Source organism: Scardinius erythrophthalmus (assembly GCF_964197995.2).
Source record: "Scardinius erythrophthalmus genome assembly, chromosome: 13".
Classification (NCBI taxonomy): Eukaryota; Metazoa; Chordata; class Actinopteri; order Cypriniformes; family Leuciscidae; genus Scardinius; species Scardinius erythrophthalmus.
The window spans coordinates 7,150,407-7,174,848 of record NC_138233.1 but is presented as its reverse complement, the minus strand read 5'-3'; the positions used below and the strand labels follow the sequence as shown (position 1 = coordinate 7,174,848).

General features: G+C 37.8%; 1 protein-coding gene across 1 annotated transcript; it reads right to left on the bottom strand.

Annotated features, from left to right (window-relative positions):
- Positions 1 to 749: 749 nt before the first annotated feature.
- kctd8 (potassium channel tetramerization domain containing 8) lies at positions 750 to 24,442 on the bottom strand (the record flags this gene model as incomplete). Its single annotated transcript, XM_081382055.1, has 2 exons — positions 750 to 1,276; positions 23,608 to 24,442. The coding sequence occupies 2 exons, from the start codon at positions 24,440 to 24,442 to the stop codon at positions 750 to 752; spliced, it is 1,362 nt and encodes a 453-aa protein (XP_081238181.1).

The window sequence follows — 24,442 nt, the reverse complement described above, 5'->3', positions numbered from 1 at the left end:
CAATCTAGAACAAGTTTACATAAACCAAACGATAAGTAATGGCGCACGGAACACAAGTGTCCTATGTGAACGGCCTATACTTGGGGGCTTTTCTTAGCAAATACTGATATATGTAACTGCAATTTGATGAATTAATCAGCATATGATCATTTGATTACAATTTTTAATTGTTTGATAGCCCTAATATGTGTATATAAAAGACCATTTCATCTACATCTAGATTCACCTCTGAAACAAAGGTAGGTAGAGACAACTGCATTTACATTAAATCTGCATTGCTTTTAACCAAACTGAACAACTAGTTAATGCACAGTGACGCTGTTTTCTCTCTTTTGAACACCACAAGGATTTATTTGTACTTCCACTTTGGCTAGATCACCAAAGATAGTCGGTCAGTTCAGTAGTTTAAAGAGATATACTGTTGAGCCCTGTTTGCAGACCTTCTGGATAGTGGAAAGGTTTATTTAAATGACTGTAGATGGAATGGCTCTTTGTTAAAGAGTTCTCCATCACCACTTTTTGGAAAGTTGATAAGGTCTAGTTCAAAGATATCAATGGTGCTGTCAATCTGAACAAAAATGGAACAAAGTGGAACATGTTTTGTTGGCTCAAGTTTTCCGATACTCGGTTGTTTGGTTTCTCAATGCGAATCAAGACCTTTAAGGACTTCAAAGTCTGATGGACAGTCTACTGTGTGAGACTGAGAATAGGTTGGATGGTTTAAAACAGTTCCCTATCCTGAGTTTCCCTTATAGGCCGTATTTTTGAAGTAGTTCTGACTGCCACTGCCGTTTGCGCTCTGGGAACGCCGGGGGGATCTTGATCTTTCGGAAATCTCGGATACACTCTTTCATTTCCTCCTCTGCATTGGGCCTCTCCAGATTCTTTCTCCGGGTAAGACCGCTTCCCCCACCTTCCCGCTGACCCACTCCACTGGTGAGGGACTGAAACAGCTCACTGTTTCTCCTCTTATCCGGCAGCTCCATCCACTGCACGGAGGAACCTTTCTTGGGCGGTCGGCCGAGAGTAAGAGTGCTTGGAGGCCGAGATACGGAGTGCAGGGCGCCACATGGGGCCAGGGAGCCCCCCACGACCTCACCACGTGACACCAGGATGGGGCCCCCGTCCTGGGGAGACGTGGCCTCTGAGTGGGTCTCAGAGCTGGATGTGGAGAGCTCGTTCAACGAGGCTCCGCTCTCACTGGCCTTATCCAGCAGTTTCTCAGACTTGGGCTCCTCGCGCTCCAGTTTAGGGGATGCTGACTTGCAGGCAGGTCCTGGTGGATAGATAAAGAAAAAAAATTAGCTGATTAAACAATCGAAACCTCTAGAGGCCAATGGCAAAGTCTCACAGACTGAATTGATGATATGCTAAGCTCCTTTGTGTTAGCGTATGCAATAAATCACACTACTTTCATTGCTTCTACTCTTTACATTGGTTTTGGTATACTGTACATACACTGATAAAAAATGTCTTATGCAGTAAAGGTATCCAAGCATCCTTAAAACAAGGTATGTTTACTTGACAAGCAAAAATTGCATCAGGACTTGATTTAAAAAAATATATTATTCAGTTAGATTTAGGGCTAAAACTATTTTTTCTATAAAATCTATCTTTTCTATAAAATGTATATCTCTGTCTATCTAAAAAAATATATTTTCTGGAAAACAAGTAAAACAACAAATGTACAAATTTGAGCAGAAAGGCACCATTACTCAAATTAACTAAAGACCGAATGGCTCTGTTCCAAAATCTAGTGAGAAGCTTAGCTGCCTACATAGGCAACACACTAAATGAAATGTAACATGCTGCAAGGTAATGGTATGATGCACAAAGCATCAAATACACTCCACACAAAAAAGGGTACATTTTAATTAGATAAAGTTAAACTGATTGTATCAATATGTTTCAATACGGACTGATCAGGCACCATCAGACTTTGTCCATCAGACTTTGAAGTCCTTAAAGGTCTTTATTCACATTGAGAAACCAAACAACCGAGTATCGGAAAACTTGAGCCAACAAAACATGTTCCACTTTGATCCATTTTTGTTCAGATTGACAGCACCATTGATATCTTTGAACTAGACCTTATCAACTTTCCAAAAAGTGGTGATTGAGAACTTTTTGACAAAGAGCCATTCCATTTACAGTCATTTAAATAAACCTTTCCATTATCCAGTAGGTCTGCAAACAGGGCTCATCCTAACTAAATACTGATCAGTCCATATTTAAACATATTGATAAAATCAGTTTCATTTTTAATTCGAATTAAAAGTATGTATATTGCTTTTGCTTCATTTGTTATCTTTTTCCACTGAGATTTTTCCTTCCCCATACATGAATACATGAGACGTTACCTTCGGCCAAACAAGATATCTTAAAACGTTGCTGCCTCCTTTTTGAAACACACTGTTGGGATTGTGATTATGATGCCATGGCATGTTGTCTAGGAATGCAGCTCACAAAGTAAACAGAACAGAATATGACTCTTTTTAAAAATAGATTGCTATCCTCTTACAGAAATGTGTGGCATTTCAATACAATGTTGTTAAAGGCTCGTTTTTCAAAGCATTATGTCTTATCATCCCACAAAAATTGAGTCATTCAATATGGATATTTGTTGTAATTCGCAACACAGCCCTTGCTGCATTCCCTCTTAACCACAGATTTAAAAAGCCTGTGAGCGGATGGCATGCATGTATTGAGATAGAGGGGTTCTCAGTTACATAATTCAGCCTCAAGCAAACACCAAAGCACTTGGGTCAAAAATATGGAAATGTGGTCCATAAATGGCAACTGACTGCACTTCAATGCAATATCAAGGCCTCGGTGATGATTACACTCATGTTCAGAGGATGAAATGAAATGAAAGTTCTTTACACTGTACAGATTAAGACAAGTCTTAAAGTAAACGTCTTAATTCGCCCATACAAAGTCTTTGCTGTCCAGGCTTCAATGTTCTTTGAGACAGCTTTTGATTTTCTGGTTCTGCAAAAGAAAATTCAACTCATTTTGAAATTGAAAATTAAGCTTTATAACTGGCCAACACAGCTAACTCAACTAACTACATCTAACCTTTTGTCTATTATCTCTGTATTGTCTCATAATGATGAAATAATAGTTTTTTTTTCAGAGAATCAGGAGCCAGCTGTAACTGCACGCTTCAGCAAGTCTCTTAATGTGATGCAGAGGAGTTGCTAATTGGTGATTAAACGTGGATATGCAGGCGTAGCTGAAAACAGACTTCATCAGTTGCTGTTCAGGACACAGATCATTGAAGAAGACCCTCTGAGAACAGGACACCTGACACATTGGTTGGACACAGATCCCTAACCATCAGACCTTTGGGACAAGGAGGCACAGAACTAAACACACACCACAGTTAAACTAAAATGTATACACTACTGTATGTATTTCACACTGACAAAAATAAAAATAGTTAAAATAGCAAATATTCAAGTTTAATCAACAACATCGACATTTATTTGTACAAAATTGCTTATTAACCTTTTCTAGCTATTTTTTTACTAGCCTTTTGTAAAGTATATCCAATTTTAAAGGTCCTTGCACACTGAGTCCGAAATGTTCGTATGCGTTTTTTCGTATTCGTGATTCGGTGGCTCTGAATGATCAAAACACCATTCAAAATGCTTGCTACGGATGCGAAAAACGCAGAAAATCGAACCCGATCCGAATTTTTTTATGATGGACGAAAGTTTCGGAGGCAGTGTGTAGCATAACGTGAGGTTGTATTTATTTTTTTACGTGCGAAAATTTCGGATGCGAATTTCGGACTCAGTGTGCAAGGGCCTTAGAGACTTTGTTGATATAAAACCCCCAAAAACTTTAGACATAAGGAAAAAAAGACAGTGAGAAACAGGAGGCAAAAACCAAAACAAAACAGTACATCACCAGCGATCTTAGCCAAGCATTACTATTACTTTTGTAGGCCCTCATGAACGATGAAAACATTGACAGCCAATCAGAAGCCATCCTGCTTTATAGAGCTCGGGCATTTAAAGCAGCAGACGACAAAACTGCAGCACGCGCTTATAATAAACAGAACGAAATCTTGCGCTGATGTGGATGCTAATATACATATCGTTATGGTTATCTTCATGGTTATGGGTGTGAATGGACCTTTAGAGTTAAGTAGAGTTTAATACTTGTAAAAACAAGTATGAAACATATGAAAAACAAAAAGCATCCTCCACCAATTTTTCTAAACGCATGAAAGATTGTCAACAGGTGTGCTATTGCTTTACTATAGTAGGTGATTAGACTTTTTTAGGTGATAGGATTTGTTTAATAATAAGAAAAAGTTATTCTGGTAAAAAGACCATAAAACTTTAGGAGAGGCTCTTTTGACGTGGCCCTGTATGCAACCAGAACAGCAACTGCATAACAATAGCCTACTCACATTTTCTTTGGAAACTATTAAATGATAACAAAGTTTCAAAGATATGTTAAAAACCTGAAATTGTTGAGTAAGCCCACTCAATAATCGACCGTCAGAGCACCACATACAACCTTCATGCTGTAAATTGCATAGCGGCGTATCTGAAGCAGTAGCGTATCCATTAGCTGAGGTCAAGGGGCCTCAGATGCAGCTGTAGAGAGCTCAGCATGACCTTATTAAACCCAACAGATGTTCCCTCTACACTCTCCTGCCGTTCTGAATTAGCTTGAGTGCTGGAACGTTCCAGAACGTCCTCCAATTTTCGCCATTCCAGGTTTCACCGGCCTTTGTGAACTCATTCTGTGTGATTGGATGGTTTTAAAAAGAATACCCTGCTATTAAATAACATATGGTGAGTTGATCATTAAGGCACATGTGGTGAGTTGGAGGCATTTTAACAGTCTGTTCATCCTATTTCTCCTGTTGCTTCATAATCTCTACAACAGCAATAACCATCAGGGCCTCCAGCAAACGAGCTAGTCGGGCTAATGAATGGCTTCAAAATGCACACGCACTTCCCATCTCTCTAACAAAACAATTACACATGTAGATCCACAGATTAGCTCTTACTGGTGTGTCTAGCACATGTGCGGCTCGAAGGAAAACAGTAATAGCTTCTCTCCTTTGAGTAAATACAGTCTATATCAAATTGTCATTGGGTTAATAAAATGCATAAAAACACTTGGTGAGGTGATACCTGTGCTGGCACGACAGGCGGGAAAACGTCCTATCATAAAACATCTCCAAACTAGGCAGTGAGATGTGACACATGGAGGTCAGACCTACAAATAATGGAAGTTAAAGTCCTAAAACCCATAACAAACAGTTCCAGCATTCAAAAATGCAACTTCTAAGTTTGAATTCGCTAACTTTATTTAAAACCTATTAATTTTCTTTTTCAGTATACCCAGCATACCCAGTAGACCCAGTATCTTCAAACACACTGGATTTGGAATAGCACACTATGGAATAGGGTAAAAGGGTAAAAGCCACGGACTTTGAGCATGCAAAATTTCTTCGGACAATGCAGTGGTCGTGATAGGACATTGTTTGCGGTCTGACACATTCGTTTGCATATGAATGGAAGTCAATGGAACATAAAGTTTAGTGTGAATGCCCCTTTAAGGCTACAATGAGATGTGCTTCCTCTTTAAAGTGTTAAATAGAATGTCATGAAATAGTTTCAATTTATGTGTTGCCTAGCAACAACCTACACAACTAAGCACAAACGCTCCCGGTAAATTATTTGTTATTAAAGTGAGTATGTTCACAAACCATGACTAGCCTATAATTTAAACAGAAAAGCAAGCATACTGTATGCGGGATTTGGTATGGCAGCCAATTCGAATAATAATTAGCCTATCAATGAGCCTTGGGCGCCAAAAACCCTTTCACCAGTTTGTGGTTTGTCCCTCTTCGGACCACAGTTGGTAAATTCTCACCACTGCTGAACGAAAGCAACACACAAGCCTTGGCGTTTCAGAGATAGTGGTCGGTAGCCTTGCCCTAAATATTTGGCCCTTGTCAAAGTTGCTCAGATCTTCATTCCTGCCCATTTCTCCTGCATCCAACATGTTGATTACAAGAACTGTTTGCTTACCATCTAATCTTCCATCTAATATATGTGGTCTTGTTAGGAGATGATCAACGATATTCGCTTCACCTGTGACCGGTCTTATAAATTGCCCCACAATAGGTCATTATGTATTATTATTATTATTATTTTTTAAATAATTTTAATTCATTTTTGTAACCAAGACTTCTGTCTATACAGAAACTGACTTTCAAAAGTAAACAAACTCTGAGGGATATTCATTGGAATAAAAAGTATGACAACCAGCCTCGGTCACTCCGTCACTCATATAAATATAAATAACATAATAAATATAAATAATAATAATAATCATTAAAAACTAAACAAATACACCAAAGTACTCCTAGTACTAATGTAAAAAACCACACACAGTAAGGTTGGATAATGACTGCTGAAAATGTTAATTATCCTCTCAGCTGTCAGAATGCTGTTGGCAGAGAGACACAGGTTTATCCCTCATTCTGCCCTCATGAAATAAAGACCAATTAGCTCTGGCAGAGACATGAACCGCTTTAGAAGGATCCTTTCTTTTTAGAAGGATTCTGACGACTCATTCAGCTCTCATAATAGACAGTTATTTCAATATGTCGAGTGAAGTTGCATTCTTGAATTACTGGGCGAAGAGAATTCAGTTCAGAAATCTCTCTCTGAGAGATGATTTTCGCACATAAAGCTGCTTCTCAAACAGCTCACGTGAACAGAATTGAGTACTTTCTCGTATCTTACTGTGCCTAAAATGTCAAATACACAGAGAATTGTCAAAATACCCATCTTGGCAAGTATTCAATTAAACAGTTGTGTATCAGTATACTGGATCGGTGCATTCTGTCTTAACTTGACACCTGCTTCTGTCTGTGTTAATCAAAAAACAAAATAAAGAAAATCATATATATAGAAGTCACCCCTCCGGATCCTGCTCTACCCCTCTCTGTGCGGGCCTCGAACATGGGTCTTCGGCATGGGAGGCGGGTGCTCTAACAAGGAGGCTAAAGATCGCATTCTCTAGCATCAGTTGCTAGAGCGCCTCCTGAGATCAGGGGAGTGAGGTTTACTCGCACAGCTCTTACTAGCTAGCCTCCGTTACACTCACCCCCCCCTTAACCTCACTCACATCCGGGTCACGGCACCAATGTCACCCCTCCGGTTGTGCGGGCCTCAAACCCGGGTCTCCGGCGTGGGAGGCTGGCGCTCTAACAAGGAGGCTAAAGATTGCTAAAGCGCCATTTGAGATCAGGGGAGTGAGGTTTACTCGCACAGAAAATTTGCATTTATTAGTCTGAGACTAATGTAAAAGCATTCCAGGGATGCCAGACAAACTTTTAGCAATTGCTGGAAGATTTCAGACTCGAGGAATGGAACTCTACCCCTCCCTGTATGCATATGTTTAGCATTTCTCGCCGGTACCCGGCCGCCACAACTCAACGCACCCTGACCTTTGCCTTGGGAGAATGGATTATTGGAAAGAGAGAGAGAGACAACGGGGAAAAAACAGACAAGTTGAACACATGGCTGATATATCATTGAGATGCACAAAGCATTTCTGCAGAAGGATTGAAAAGAAGCAAAAATCTGATAGGGATTTCAATAAGGCCATAATCCTACTGGGGAAACACAAGATCACAGGAGTCTAGCCGTCAGCTGCACGGCCAAACAGCAGGGCATGAGAACTACAGAAAGTGACCTTCAGGAATGACTCACACAGATAAAAATATGTTTAGGTGGTGATAATGCAATAGATTGGCGTATGTTATGATATAATCGTGATGACTATGATAAAATGATCCAATCAGACTCTGTTCCACTGGAAGCAGGAAACAGATTGTGCTTTATCTTGATGTCATTGTGAAGCTGATAATGTTAGAGGGACTGGGACAAAATATATGGTAATTAAAATCCCATGCAATAAAATGCTCAATTTCTTCTACTATAATGGCAAGGCAAACATCACTATCACATTTTTTTATATGTGGGGTATAAGGGATTTAAACAACCCTCTAAAACTACATATTGGACTGTAACCAACTTTACAATGCCATAGCAACCTCCTGAAATTGCAACAGGCTAAAAAACATTTAGAACACTTTAAAAACTGCTTAGTAACACCCTGGCAACCATCCAAAACATTCTAGCTTCATGGAAGTGACTTTTGCACGGACACACACTATACTTTAGATTAATTTGAATGCATTTATAAGCTACAAAGTTACCCAAAAGTTACCCATTAAAAAACTCTATGCAAATGTACTTTCAAGCATCACTACAATTTACATTATAACCTGCACTGAGAAGCAGCAGATGTCCTCACATGCAATGTCTCTGGGGACCAAACCATGTCCTAGAAACAATTAGCATGAAACCATTGTAAACATATTGTGTGTGTTCATTTTTCCACTACAATCACTGTCATAGAAATCTCTCCATCCTTTCTGTACATTTACTCTCATTTTTTCTTGAAAACCTCAAAGGAGAGAAGCGTTTATTTCTGATGAGATATTTTGGTTGACACAGATGCCCATGATTTACGCTTTTCAGTTTCATTTGCCTCGCTAAGCATGATGGAACAAACTGTAAATAATACAACTATGGCGTCTGGTTTTCACTTTCTTTTTATAACAGGACATTGCAACGACTCTAATGCCTGAAATGTATATAATACGATGAAGTTTGAGTTCACTCACACAGATACTGTAAGTTCTGATCAGTCAGCAGGGAAAAAACAATGCTAAATGCAAATAATAAAAAGCAGCTAACCATATGACTGTACATAGAGAAGAGACCAGACTAAATATGGTCATTAACTTTAAGGGAAGAAGCCTCTCCATATATTTTGTTGATGTCAAAGGCAATGCATCCAATCAAACTATATTTTTGTGCAAATTCATGTCACTTGATAGAAATACACAAAAATCCCCTAAACCAAGCAATGCTATTTAACATTTTGCTATACTGAAATACATTCCACAGAATTCTGCTGATTTCCCCACAAAATTCACTACATTAGATTCAGTGCTAGAGAAAGTTTGAAACACACATTCAAAAGTGTTTTTCATTTCTCTAAGCCGCTGTGGATACAACAGTTTTGCAAACGTGTAAATGTTAATGTAAAACATGACTAACAGTAATATATATTTTATGCATATGAGGCATATTATGCCTTGTTCCCACAATAAACCGATTTAAATGAACTTTTTCAAAACCATTAAATATAACCAAAGCATTTTCTTATTGTAAGGATTGCAGCCAACATCATTTAATGCCAGCTTCAAGCAAGACTGAAACAAGTAAGATGAAAAACAGGAAACACAACTCATCCATCTGATCCGTCCCCATGACTTCGCACAGAAATGAAGAGGGAATTTACAAGGACTCAAATTTAATTGACAGCCATCTGGACAACATTACAGAGTCTGTAAAGCAAATTTACTATCAACAATTAATGAAAGTAAAGAAATGAAACAGAAGGACTTTGAAATTGCTGTTGGGGATGTCTGGTATAATTGTCTGGTATAATTGTGCACAATAAGACCAGAAACATTTATTGAAAAAGTGCAAATACTCCATAGCAGACAATCCTTGCCTGTTTGAGTTTGGCAACAGAGCTATAAAATAATCAATATATTATTCAATATATATCTAGTATTCATCATGAATTTGCTCTGAAATGGTTTTTGAAAATGATTTATTTTATTTTATCAAAGGATCTATCATTTTGACCAAACAGCCATTGTTATCAAGTAAACTCAGAATGCAAGATATCAAATAAAGCAAAAATTGTTTTCATAAAATAAACAGATTTTAAAAAAATCATTTATAACATATATACAATATTATATTTAGTGTTGTCAAACGTATCGGCACTACCGTTACCAAAAAAAAGGAGAAAAAAATAAGCATTTCGGCAGTACTGGTAAGTACAGAGTACCGGATATATTTGGTACCTGCTAGACACTGCTTGTTCGTGTTTGTTTGAGCACTCTCTGGGCGTCAAAGGTTTCTATTTATATTTATAGCATGTTGTCATTAATGTCAAAATGCGTTAAAAACGGACACAATCAAGAAGACTCAACCTGAGTATTATATCATCAATCCGCGACACATTCAGTGATGTGCAGCTGCATTTACATGAGGTATAGAAATGGTGGCTAGCAAACAAAAACAATCTCTAGCGTTAATTTTGATCATAGCTTCTCTTAAAAAGAAAACTGGAAAAAAACTAAGACTATGTATGTGGAGCAAGTGCTGGAATAATGTTGTCTCACTAATTGCGTTCGTCAGGTAACTGCGTAATCAGGTTCTGCCCTACCGTTCTTGTTACCTAGAGTGAGAACCACAAAATTTGACTGTATTGATGCCAAAAAACCCTAATTACATAATTTATCAACATATACAGGGAGTCCAGCAATTTGAGACCATTTCGTCTTCTCAATATAATTTAATTTATTGTATTATTAAATTAGATTCAATGCGTTTTCAGACTTTTGGACCCCAATGTATGAATACTTAAACATTTAATATGTGAAAATGCCAGCAAACACTGTTTTAAATTGCCTCGAATCAAGCAAGCAGACCACAACCATGTTAGTTGTTTAAGGATAGGGATTAGGAAGTGTTGAGCAATAATAGCAATTTGTTTCATATAAACTGAGTTGAAGTTTCAGGCTGAGAAATGATCACTAAAGCTACAAGACAGAAACTCATCACTCTCAGACTCACAGTGGCTTGTTTTGTGGCATGTCGGAGCGCACACTATTCAAAACAACGCCACCCTCGATGGAAGCTACAATTCCAGAATTCATTCTCACGCAAACTCATGCACACAGAAACAGTGGAGTTTATTCTTGACATGTCAAAGAGCTTGCAGCCGTGTTTATACAGATTCACAGAGAATAGGGAGAAAAAAAAGAAAAAAAGAAAAACATAGATGAGACTGTGCTTGGGGAAATGTGCAGAGCAGTTTGATGTTTTTTATTTATTGTTTTTTTGCACTCTTTCACTCTCTAGCCATTTCATTACTGTTCTCTCAACTGACAAGACAGTGTGCATACAAGACTAGATTTCAAACAGGTTTAAACATTTTAAAATAAAATGATCGCATATATATATACAGTGCTATGCATAAGTTTAGACACCCATGCTAAAGTTGACTAAAAAGAGGAATAAAAAAATCATCTTTTGGAAATTGAACTTAATGCCTTAATTAAAAAAAATAGGAAAAATCCAACCTTTAAGGACACCAATTTTCTTTGTGAATGAATAATGTATCGTAAATAAATAAATGTTCTTCCTTAAAATACAGGGTGCATAAGTTTGGACGCCCCTATGTTAAATTCCCATAGAGGCAGGCAGATTTTTATTTTTAAAGGCCAGTTACTTACTATGCTAGTTACTTACTATTACTATTTACATCCTGATAAAGTTCCCTTGGCCTTTGGAATTAAAATAGCCCCACATCATCACATACCCTTCACCATACCTAGAGATTGGTATGGTTTTATTTCAGTTAGCCTAAAAGCTAGTTTGATTTGCATTGAGAGATGATCTTATGGAAAGTACTCCATGCCAATCTCTAGGTATGGTGAAGGCTATGTGATGATGTGGGGCTATTTTAATTCCAAAGGCCAAGGGGACTTTATCAGGATGCATAGTATCCTGGATCCATGAAGTAACTGGCCTTTAAAAATAAAAATCTGCCTGCCTCTATGGGAATTTAACATAGGGGCGTCCAAACTTATGCACCCTGTATTTCAAGGAAGAACATTTATTTATTTACGATACATTATTCATTCACAAAGAAAATTGGTGTCCTTAAAGGTTGGATTTTTCCTAATTTTTTAAATTAAGGAATTAAGTTCAATTTCCAAAAGATGATTTTTTATTCCTCTTTTTAGTCAACTTTAGCATGGGTGTCTAAACTTATGCATATCACTGTATACATTATATATATTTTTTTATTTTTTATTATTTATTATTTTATTTTTTTAGATCAATATCTGTGCAAAATTTTATCTTGCATACCGGATACCTCATTCGACAGCCAGCAAAATCCACAAACTACCCATAACAAGTCAAGGCCTGGTTGAGTCAGTAACACACAGCAGGAGCAGCAGATTCTCTCCATCTCATTCTTCACCTTGGCAAGAACATACAACGATTGAGCATTTCCAGGGAAAAAGATAGTGCGGCCCTATCTAGTGGAAAGCATTACATATGTTTCAGCAGCCTGGTTCTTCTTTACTTAGAGACGAGATAACGGCCTGCGGTAGTCGGATAAATGAGTGATGGTCTTGCCATATCTTCTATCACAAGGGAAAATGTTCCTTTGTGAGATTTGCAGCAGTAACTTCCACTGGAATGACATTCCATTATCGTTTTGAGAAAGTTTTTACATTCTGACCAAGTGATTGTGAATGTTTCATGGAGTGGACATACTAAACAGATTAGAGCTAAACGCTAGGCGCAGACTGTCCTTTTTTCTGTGTGAGGTTCCTTTTCTTTCCCAAATGACTTCAATTGAGCAAATTTATTGCTGCCCAGAAGCTTTTTACAATTTAGCCAGTGGGTTGAAAGAGAGGCGGTGCTTCTTATCTCTGTTCTGTTAATTAGAACCAGCGGGAGGAGCTCGGCTGCCTTTATTATAAAACCTTTTTTTCTCATTGTAATTTATGGGCTATGCCTATAATTGAAAGGGTAGTAGAGTTAGACAGGAAAGCAGAGGATGTGGGGAATGAGATCAGGACATGACACGAACCTGCATCCCTATGAACCGCACTAATGTAAAGTACAAAAGCTCTGCATTATTGTTAGGCATGTCTGGAAAACGTTCATTACTTTTGTTGTGCAGAAATATAATATAAACAAGACATAAATATCAAGATTTTTACATAATCAGAATTAAATATCAATGCTTGCAAAGGAGCTGTAATGGAGCTTTGCTGGTTTTTCTCAGTTTCTTATTACATTATTTTATGCCTATAAATCAAGGTGGATATTGTGTGTGCTGCTTTTATTAAGTGGCTGTTAAATGTGAAATAATCAGTAAAAAAAGTAGAAAAGGAAGTGAAATTTTTAGGCATGATGCATAGTGGTAAAATATTTTCTTTAATAAAATTCCAGCATTATGATAAAAAAAAAAAAATGTTAAAAACAATTTATTTCTGTGTTAAAATTATTTTTGTATTTTCTACAAAAAAGTGTTGATTCTTCTTCTTTTTTTTTTTTTAAGAATGCATCAACACTCATTCAGTGTGCATGCCGAATAAAATGTAATTTCTCCTTACTTACAGTACACAGTTTCTAAAGCCGCAGTGCTCCGGATCATGCACCTAATAACATCATAATGCAGAAATACCATCATAACTCAGTTCTGAAGTACAGCAGAATTACTACAGACACACACTGTGAGAAAAACCTACTATATATTTGAGAAAGCGCTGAATTTTATGGCACAATGTTCTTTTTAGGCCATTTATGGCTCCTCCATTGAGAGAAGAACACAGTTCATCACCTGCAGGGCAGCAGGGTGTACCTTATCATCTGCATTTTGTCAAAGAGCTTTCTTTTTCCATTTCTTTCATTCTGAATATTCTTATTCACCCTGAGGATTAGAAATAGAGAGAGCTTTTATAAGTTCACCAGCAGATAGATGAAACTTGAGTGGGTTTTCTCAAACTGCTAGATGAAAGTCACAGTTATCTGTAGGTTCAGAAGTTTGAATTGTAAAAACTTTACTGGAAGTATATTTTCTATTGAAGCCTGATTTAGTCTCAGAGTAAAAAATAAAATGTTAATGAGAGATACAATTTAAATGTAATTTAAAAAAATATATACATTGTGAAATATACATTGCAATTATGATAAATAAGTCACAGTTACTTTATTTAAATTGGCAATTATGAGAAACAAAATAAAAATGATGAGGATGTAAAGTCCTATTATATATAACGTTGCAACTACAAGAAATACAGTCATAATTATGAGAGTCACAATTATAACAAAAAAATCACAGTTGTGGAATATGAAGATATAAATATCTTGATATTTATAAAACAGAAAAGCGCAATTACGAGAAATCAATTACAAAGAAATAGTTAAAATTGTGATATATAAAAAACATAAAGGTGATATATAAATTCAGAGTTTATATAAATATATATTATACACTGTATACATTTTTACTTTGAGGCAGAAAAGGGCTTCCATAGTTCTTAGAGCAACACAATAAAACCAATACAGCAAACAATAAAGATAAGAACAACAATATAGCTGCAAACAGCAATTATCGGGGTTTAAGTGCTTTAAGCACATGCATATAAAGGTATTATGTTTTCTTTAACAAGTCTGTAATCACCAAGATCATAGATGGAAAAGACTATTTACAGCCAATGCAGGCAATTTAATATATATGGGTTTTTAAAGCTTTTTTACAGTTTTAGTGCCAGCTATGGTCCGATCTCCATAAAAGTCTGCATGCTTGTTTGGAATCATAAGTTGCATATGCTCACCTGATGTTGTGAAGTTTTGCATTTTCGTTTAGGATTTATAGGCTTTAGGGTATATTTTCCTAAGCCCATTTTTAAAGGACCCTGTTATATATATATTTTTTGATAATTATTGACCTAAAGAGTCAAGACCTAAACAGCCTTGTTCGCAAAAGTAGGTTTTTAAAATAATCACAAATTTTTAACGAACAATTTAATTGACAGCAGTAGTTCTTGAGCCAAAGTGGTTCAGAATGAGGAGATCTAACATATTATATGAATATCATGTGTATGTGTGACATAAAACTCGTTAGCGGCACCCGGTGGTCGATTTCTTTCGAATTTCTCTCAGGCCTCTAGGGCCATGAGTCAAACTGGCCTAGCGAGTTTCATTCTGATTGGCCTCCATTAACCTTGTCCGACAGGTGCTCAAACTTCATTGTCGGCAAACACTGTGTTTATCGAGATACGCTAATGTCCTCGTAAACATTCACGGCACCTTGTACCAAGACACCACATATCAGTTTTCAAGTCAGTCAGAATGACTGTTGCGTAGCTATTGCAGTTTTCGTTTATTTTTTATTTTTATAATGCCACCAAATGGCCAGTCGCTTCGTCCTTTTACACGTGACTGTAGACTAAGCCCGTACATTGGTGTATCGAGTTTGGTGAATGATCTCATTCCTTTCAAGAGTAATAGGCATTTTAGTAAAAGTGGCCATATACATACTTCGAACGTTTTGGGTGAAAAACCTATAGGACTAGTTTTAACGGTTTAGGAGTTCTGTGTGATTTCATACTTTTGATCACTGTAGCGCCATCGTCAGGCCGATTGGGGCGAGCCTCAGTGACTTTTTTGGGGGGTGGGGGGTGGGGGGGTACTACTACTACTACCATCATTCAAAGTTTCAAGCCTTTAAGACTTACGGTTTGGCCTTCCCAATCACTTTTTAGGGCAGAAAGCTGATCTTTGAAAATCCAGTAGCACTTTATTTTACAGTCCTATTCTGCATGTACATACTATGTACTTATTATAGCAATTACAATAACTAACTAGTTACTAATACTGAACCAACCTCTAAACCCTACCCTTAATCCTACTTACCTTTTATTACCAGTAATTTCTGGGTAAGTACACTGTAAGTACACGCACTGTAAAATAAAGTGTAACCAAAAATCCTAATAATTACAATAGGATTTCAGCGCTAAGCTCTTGAACCCATAAAAAGATGTGACAACTCTCATCCTGATAATGAAAATGCAGCTATTGTTCTCCTTACTTTTGTCATCCTTTCACAGTATGAATTCATACTCAAGTAATTTAGTGAGTGTAATCTCTCATCCCCAGCAGTATTTGTTTACATAATGTGACAAACCATTCAAACCATCCAAACACACTGACAGAACATCATCAGTGTTTACACTCCACAACAACCCTGTGCAGTGACAAAGACAAACGAGCGGCCGTAATGGAGCTTTGGTAAGCTTTCTTGGTTTCTAATTACATTATATTATTTGCCTATAAATCAAGATGGACATTGTGACTGCTGTTTTTTTACATGGTTTTTAAATGTGAACATCAGGACTGGGATTATGAATGATTATTTTGTAAGACAAGTCTGTTTGACAAGTTCACATTTACATTTATTTATTTGGCAGATGAATTTATCCAAATCAACCTATATACTGTAAGTGAGCAATGGTATATCATAAGTGATTAATCATGTAAGAAAGCAGTCTAGTTAAGAGATTTAAAAAAAACTGCACAGTGATTTTATGTTTTCATGACCTTAAGATCTAAAGGCAGGCTTAAGTGTGTGAAATTACTTAGTGCACAAATACAAATTGTGTGAATGTCTTTACAAAAATAAAAATGAAATGGATGAGTTGGAATGGAAAGATAGGGAAAGAACCTAAACCTAAAATCCCATAGAAGCAATAAAAAGACATAGAAATGAGACAATTACTAGGAATACACAATACTTTAAATGTTGATAACCTAGCTCAGATCATTTGGTCTCTAAAGAACTGAATGAAAAATATTTGAGTTTATATTGCAAACTCTTACCTTCGCTGTCTTAGCACACTGAGAGATATTGTTTAGATCTCCTCTAAAACAACAGAGAAGAAACATACATGTGTCTCAGGAGAAAAAACCTAAGCTGCAAGAGACTCAAGCAAAACCCTCCATTTGCCTTTTTTTTTTAAAGTGTAGTCTCGTTGCTTTTGGAGAAACAACTGAAAGATTAAAAAGATTAAGATAAATTCACTTTGCAATTTTTTTATGTGTCTCCTATCTAGATTCCTTCCTATGAGTAATCGCTTGTTATACCATTTCCCTATGGGCGAACAGATAATAGTACCCCCAAAATGAATATTTTGTCATTTACTCACCCTCATGTCCTTTCAAAACTGTATGACGTTATTTCTTCTGTGGAATACAAAAAAAGGTAATTTGGAAAATGTCTTTTTTTTTGTCCATAACAAGGAAAGTCAGTGGGGACTTTTTGGACACTAATATGAAAACATGCATTAATTTATCAAATGGAATCAATCCAGTCCGATATTTCAGATTCTGAAAGATCTGTTTATATGAAGCCTAAACATTGCAATCCAATTCACATATTTGTTTACATGTGCATTTCATTTATACCAAACTAAACTTCAGATCATGTGCATTTCGATTATAGACAAATTATTTCGGAAGCATATTCAAAATGTTAATTTTTGGGTGAACACTGAACCTATGTTAATGTTCAATCTGTTCATCATATAAAGAGAATGAGTCTTTCATCAAATTTGGACTAAACTGCTCAATTCATTAGTTTCACTATCTCTATATGAACTTTTTAAAGTGGTAGTTGCATAAGCTGTCAATGGAGAAAGCTCTCAGATTTCATCAAAAAGAGCTTAATTTGTGTTCTGAAGATGAACGAAAGTCTTAAGGTGTTGAGACACAGGACAACTTTTTTGAGCAATGTTGCTGGGAAATGTTGCCATCAGCAGGCAACTCGGTGAGACACGGGCCCATGACAGATCTAAAGTATCCAGATAGAAATTTATTGCCAATTCTCAATGGGAAAGTGCCCAAGCAACATCGCTCGGCAAAATTGCTCAAAACAGTTGGCCCGTGTATCATCACCTTTACGGGTTTGGAACGACATGAGGGGGAGTAATTAATGACAGAATTTAAATTTTTGGGTGAACTAACCCTTTAAGTGTCAAATGCCTGTGGTCTGTTCATGCAATTCAGGCTATCAACGTGTTATGGAGGTGTTGAGCACCAGACTGTAAAGATACGTCCCTGGTTATTGGATCCATCTCTGGTTTCACTGTATATGTCTCTCACAATCTCTGTTTAAACTCTTGTTAATAATTGCTGAACATGTGAATCGATTTGCATAAATATTCATGCGTGTCAGATCCCTATACTCAACCTTGACCTGCTCATTCTCCCTTCTCTTTGCTTCCCTCACTAACACAGACAAGGCATTGATCTAACCATGTTACGCTGTTCTGAGTTTTAAAAAAACATCCATGGATGCCAGTCTGAGCCTGAGTTGTAATTCAGCATCCACAACACTGTCAAAATTACAACATTTTCCACAATTTCCGGTGTGGAGGCACCAGATTACAAGACTCAGAAGAAAATTTTACATTTCAGTTTGTTTTGACGGCCTGGGGAGTTTGGCCATAATGAAAAATCAAAGAGAAAGATGAAAACAGACCAAGCAATTTTCTTTTGAGCTTGTTTACTTTGCTTGAGTACAGCGGTTCATGGGAAGAGTGACTGGCTTTAGCTCCTTCATCCAGAGGTTTGGAGGACACCAAGAGATCAACAGCAGACAGATGACAGAGATTTATTTGTGTCCTCTGAGTGAGTTAAGGCCATCATGGCATGCAATCAGAGGTTTGATTTGTCCTTCGACAGAGTGTGAACCACCCGCACACTCGCATCACAACAGCAGCGAATTAGGATGTGTGGAGAAACACACACACACATTCACAACACACCCACACATAAACATACTGACAAGCGCAAACATGCATGATCAAATTCAGCCCACAGCTAATCTGAACACTGGTCTATATTAAACCATAGATCATCCATGATCAGAGTCCACAAACACAGTAAAAGTCTTTCACTTAAAGTCAACTTTAAGTCAAAAGCGACACTGTTTACTTTCTAACATATTCATGGTCCTGGTGCATTTTATTAAAGAAAAAACATTTCTTTATAATCTTTCATCAAAATGCAATAACTTGCTCTGAAACAACTTTTCTATACCCAAAAAGTAAAAAACATTTTATTAATATAGACACTATTTTATAAAAAAAAAATAAGTCTATAATTTTCTGGTCTGAATATATGACTCTAGACCCTCGTTCAATGAAAGTCTAAGAGTAAAATAAAAGATCTTAAGTCTGATCATTTAGTAAAGTAAGAGCACAAGTTATACACCAAAAATTAATACTTATGGTTAATGGGTTATTCAAATCCCCAACTGTGAGCAATAATAAAAGTGATGCTTATCTGTGTAAATATTACTAATCATGTGTTATTATCCCTGGATGACAAGTGTTAGACTCATGTATAATGGTGGGGGGTCTGCTATATTGTTATAGCAGCCATTGTACTGTAAGCCCCTCTGGCATGTTGATGCATGTCCGCATCCTTCATCGGAGACTCCAGAGCTGTGATTAGCATCCTGACAGAGATAAGGAGCCGGCGTTGATGCTCCTGCGGGGCGGACACACATCACGCTAAGCTTGAACGACAGCCCCGCTACAGTCGGGACCGCTGGTGACCGTTCCACCCCCTCACCCTCATTCTCCCTCACTTATTGCTTCTCGCCTTCTTTCCTCTGGCTCTACATCACTTCTCCCTCTGCAATCATATACGCAAATTATAAACTGACAGGAGTGTGTCCAAAATTTAAAAAGAGAGATAGATAGACAGAGAGAGAAAGGCACACTTTCTCCATTGCTATACTAAATACATTTGAAATAAAAATAAAATGAGATAAATACTTAAAAATAAGAAATGCATTTGGTGTGGTATTATGAAAAATCAATCAATCAATCAATCAATCAATCAATCAATCAATCAATCAATCAATCAATCTATCAATCTATCAATCTATCTATCTATCTATCTATCTATCTATCTATCTATCTATCTATCTATCTATCTATCCACACTAAAATTTGATGATAAAAGAATGCATTTTTCTAAAGGTGCATGTAATTGCAGTTATAAATTATTTTTAACATAAGTCAACCCATAAAGTCTCAAAGTCCTAAAAATCAATAAGGTTTAAGTTCTTGTGCACAGTTTAGTATAGTATACTAGAGACACACAGTCAGTCTGGATACTTGATGACTGGTGTTTTTGTTGTTTAGTACCCAATGAACAATATATTACATAAGAAGTAGAGAAGAGTAAAAGTAAAGTTCAGCTAAAGTCACTTGAAGGCAAGCCTGCAATCTTAGCTGAAAAAAGCTAAATGGCCTGCTAACGCTTCGCTACTCAGGGAAGGAGATCAGAGGTCTTTTGAAAAAAGGATGTCAAATGAAGAGAGGCTTCACTACGCTGAATAAACTGAATACATTTATATTGAAAAAAATGCTGTTTTATAAGAGAAGTCAAAGACAATTGTGCGACAGGTAGGCGGTTACGGCACTTCTCATTAACTTCTATGGTATCCGCAAACATTGACTGACTGTTGCACAACTCTGACTGACATTGACTGACTGTTATCAAGGCACACGTGATCCAAGGATTTTCCCATAGGCTTTTTGATTATCACTAAAAACAAGCTCTGTGATCAACAAAAGTTTATGATACTTGCATGTTTTGTCTATCAAGATAATTATCACAGATGAACACAACTTTTATGAATTTTGAAGCCTAAATGCAGTCGCCAGGAGTAAAAAAGCTAAAGGTAGACCATAAACGAACTACAACACGGTCCCACGAATTCAACGTCACCATCACTAAGCTTCCGACAACTCTTTCAGATTTTATCAAAAAAAAAAAAAAATTCCCAGAACGTTTGAGTTTAAATAGTTTAGATGAGCACAATTATAAGCATAATGAGGCTGTAGAATCGACTGAGTTTAGCTGTTCGGCTAATGACGTTTAATCCCAGCTAGCAAAATGCCGTCTATTAGACGTTGAATAGACGTAAATCTTCAACGTCTAATTATGACTTTTCAACGTTGAAAACAGGTCAATCTTCAACGTCTTGATGGAATATGTAAAACTCTTTAAAGTTATTTGAGATAATAATGAACATGGTTTGGTAGTTCGTTGTTCTCTGTTATTTTAGCATGTATAACAGACTTATCCTGTCTTTGATGATCAGTTGAAAACACGGAGTCAAACAGTCCGGCCGAAACTACTTAGTTGAAATCATGTCGTAAACCAGTCCAAGGCGGACCGACTTATTTTGAACCATATTTCAATGTTGAAAGACAGTAATTGTTTACTGGGATGTCCCCGACAGCCTCTGTAGTCCCATTTAGCCACTTGTTAGCAACCTCTTTTTCAAGACACGTAACAGCTTCAAAGAATCCAGAGTGGGGTAATATTGATGTATTTTATGTCGTAGAATAAAACGTGAAAGTGTCTTGAGCTTGTTTTCACCACAGACCTTATTTCAGCCATTTAACCAAAACCCCATTCAAAAAACCCATTGACCTCGATAGAACCGGAGGTGATAAAATGCTAACTCGCTTCTGCGTTTTGGCCTACAAAGTGATGTCATACTTGCACCACTCAATGGCTGCATCCAAAATCCCTATTATATAGCAGGCGAAAAACAGTATTACAGTAGTACGTCCAGATTACATTCATACTACACAAGTTCATTCTATATAGAGCATACTTTTTTAGCAGTCGTGAAGTAATTACTTATTCAAAATAAGTACTATACTCAAGAGAGATTTTGGATGCAGCCAGTCTCTGGTTCAGCAAACTACTCTTCACTTCTGTTTCTAGCCGATTCAACTGATATTTTCTCCACAGTGCCACCCATTGTTTTGGCGGACAATCCACTATTGATTACAACAGCTTCTCAGCGCCTCTGAAGTGCTCAAGCAACTCAAGTCTAAGAAACTATTACTTATATTTGTCTCTATATAATAATGTAACCATATATTCAAGATGAGAGGGGAGTGAATGTAAAGTTTAAGTTTTAAGTTTTAAGAATTTAAGAATTGGTCCCTGAAAAAAAAACAACTTAAATATTAGAAATGTGACTCCTGCAGTGTCTTTATATTAAGCTGGAGCAGGATACTGACACACATCACCTTTAAAATAAAGGTATGGCGGCTTCACAGAGTGGACTCTTCTAGGACATCTAGACATTATCTTCAAGTATCTTCTAAAAACCTAACACACACTCACTCACTCACTCACTCACTCACTCACTCACTCACTCACTCACTCACTCACTCACTCACTCACTCACTCACTCACTCACTCACTCACTCACTCACTCACTCACTCACTCACTCACTCACTCACTCCCTCACTCACTCACTCTTTCTCTCTCACACACACAGCCTCATTATCTGCGACATGCAGCGGTAGGATTAGCTCTTGAAGTTCCATTACCTCGCTTAAGTCTACCAAAGTGAGATTTTTCTTCCTCCTACCTAGACGGTCCTTTTCCTTATCACCGTGTTTTCACACTTCTCTACCTGTCCATGCAGCTTTGCCTTATCTCAGCTTAAATGTGCACAAGCACAAAACCCGCTACAACATGCTTAAATGTTTCAAAGCAGTTTTAAGGACCGTACAAATTCAATAAAAGACAGTTTAAAAGAAACACCATTAATCAGCTACCAATCAATCACAAATCAATCAAACCGGCTTGCCAGCGATTTGGCCCGACCACAATCACATCAGCTCAGTGAGAGACTGCCCTGCATGTTAAGACCTTGTAAAAGTGAACTCGCAGCTACTGCAGTGTGAAAGCATCAGCCTGCAGTGGATTAGCGCTTGTCCGTACAACTTAAGAATGACAAACCTGAGGTGGCCATTAAGAATGAACTAATCAGCAATCATTTATGATTCAGTGTTCTGATTTACATTGGCTAATGAGGAAGCTTTGATCTGCTTGGCTTCTTTATGATTGGACACAAGTGATGCGTGGGATTTCATAGTGTGTACTATCCTCTCTATTCAGTACTTCAGGCCCGAGGCTCTTGCTGTCCCAGTTATGACACACATTTACATGAACTGCAATGAATTACAGCATCAAAGTCGTTACATATTGAAGAGGAGCGAGCAGGAGAAAGAGTGTGTGTATGGGTAGTTAGGTGTTTGAAAGAGAGCGAGAGAGAGAAAAAAGCATGTGATTGTGAGACAAGCTAAAGGAACGACATTGGATTGCAGAGTGTGGATTGCAGATGAGCAGCGAAAGAGAAGGAAAGAGTGGGAAAGAAAAGATAGAGAGATTTCCCAACCTGGGGGTCATCAAGTATACTTGATTTTAAAGCCGTTATCTTTCTTGCTGCAGTAAAAAAAAAAAAAAAAAAAAAAAAAATGACAGGGTCAGTATCTGTCAAAACTAAATAGCTTTAAAAAAATCTTGGAAATTGATTAAAATGAAGCCATGCAAAAGACTGGAATCATTCCTTCTTGAGGACCCTACAAGGTCTGCATTTCTTCAATAAAGATAAAAAATAATAGACAAACTGTGCACAGATGCCAAGTACTTATCTTTATCTTTACCAAGGAAATTTATCTTCAAGTACACTTAGATTTACTTTACATGCCGTGAGCAGAAAGAGAAATGCACCCAAGTCACACCTGTTTTTACAAAGGTATGATTTAAAAACAATAAATAAATAAATAAAATGCATTCTTGCATGCACACATAAAATGAAGTGCATGTTTTCCTTTTTTTTCTTTTGGTGGTGGTGGTTGGGGGGTGAGGGCTGAGGATTGAGCTGTGAAATATGTCCTTCTATCTCTTGGGAATAAGGTTGGGAATACTCGGATACATGAAAAGGAAATTAGAGTGCAGCGCAGGTAGGTTTGCAAGAGCTGCTCTGTCACTTACTGAAGAAAATGTACTCCGTATAGCTGCTCCAGATCTTGTCGTCTCTGTACTGGTTAACAAACGCAGCTGTTCCGGTTGAGTTGCAGGCCACCATCTGGAACCCAGCCTCGCTCAATCTGTCGAATGCTTGCTCAAGGTAGGTGAACTTCAGGTAGAAGCGCGAGGTGTATTTCTCTGGTGGACGGTCAGGATCCCGACTTTCATTTAGAGTGTCCCCGAACACCTCCTTCGCCAAAGCGATACGCCCACAGACCATGATCCGTGCCACGCGCCTAAACTTAGCATCGGCTTGGTTATCCCTCACCATCGTGTAGGATCCCCGATAACCAATCGTAATGAACCCTGACCTCTTGTCCAGGGTGGAAGAGGAAGTTGCATAGTTGGTGGCGCTGTTTCCAGTTCGAGTCACCAACTCGCTACTCTGTGAACTTTCCTCAATGTCACTCTGGCAGCCTTCGTCGTTGAGCGAGCCTTGCTTGGCTACACGCGGGCTCAGAAGTCTCAGAAGTTCCCCCAACTGGAAGTGCTCGGCCTCTCGTTGAAGACGTTCCCGCTCCGGGAAGTGATCAGGTAGCACTAGCTGGCGGTCCCGTAGAAAGTCCAGCACGTATCGGAACAAGAAGCCATCGCGGTCGATGAAGAAGCGTCCTCTGCTGTCGCGGGGCAACTCGTGCGGGTTGCACCGTGTGAACATGGTGTGAAGGGTGGTGTCAGGTATGCTGACCAGAGTGGAGCGCTTGGTGACATACACCTGGCCGCCCACATTGAGTTCCACGACCTCCGGGTACGGACTTGACACCTCGCTGATAGGGAGTATAGTTTCCTTCATGGCCAT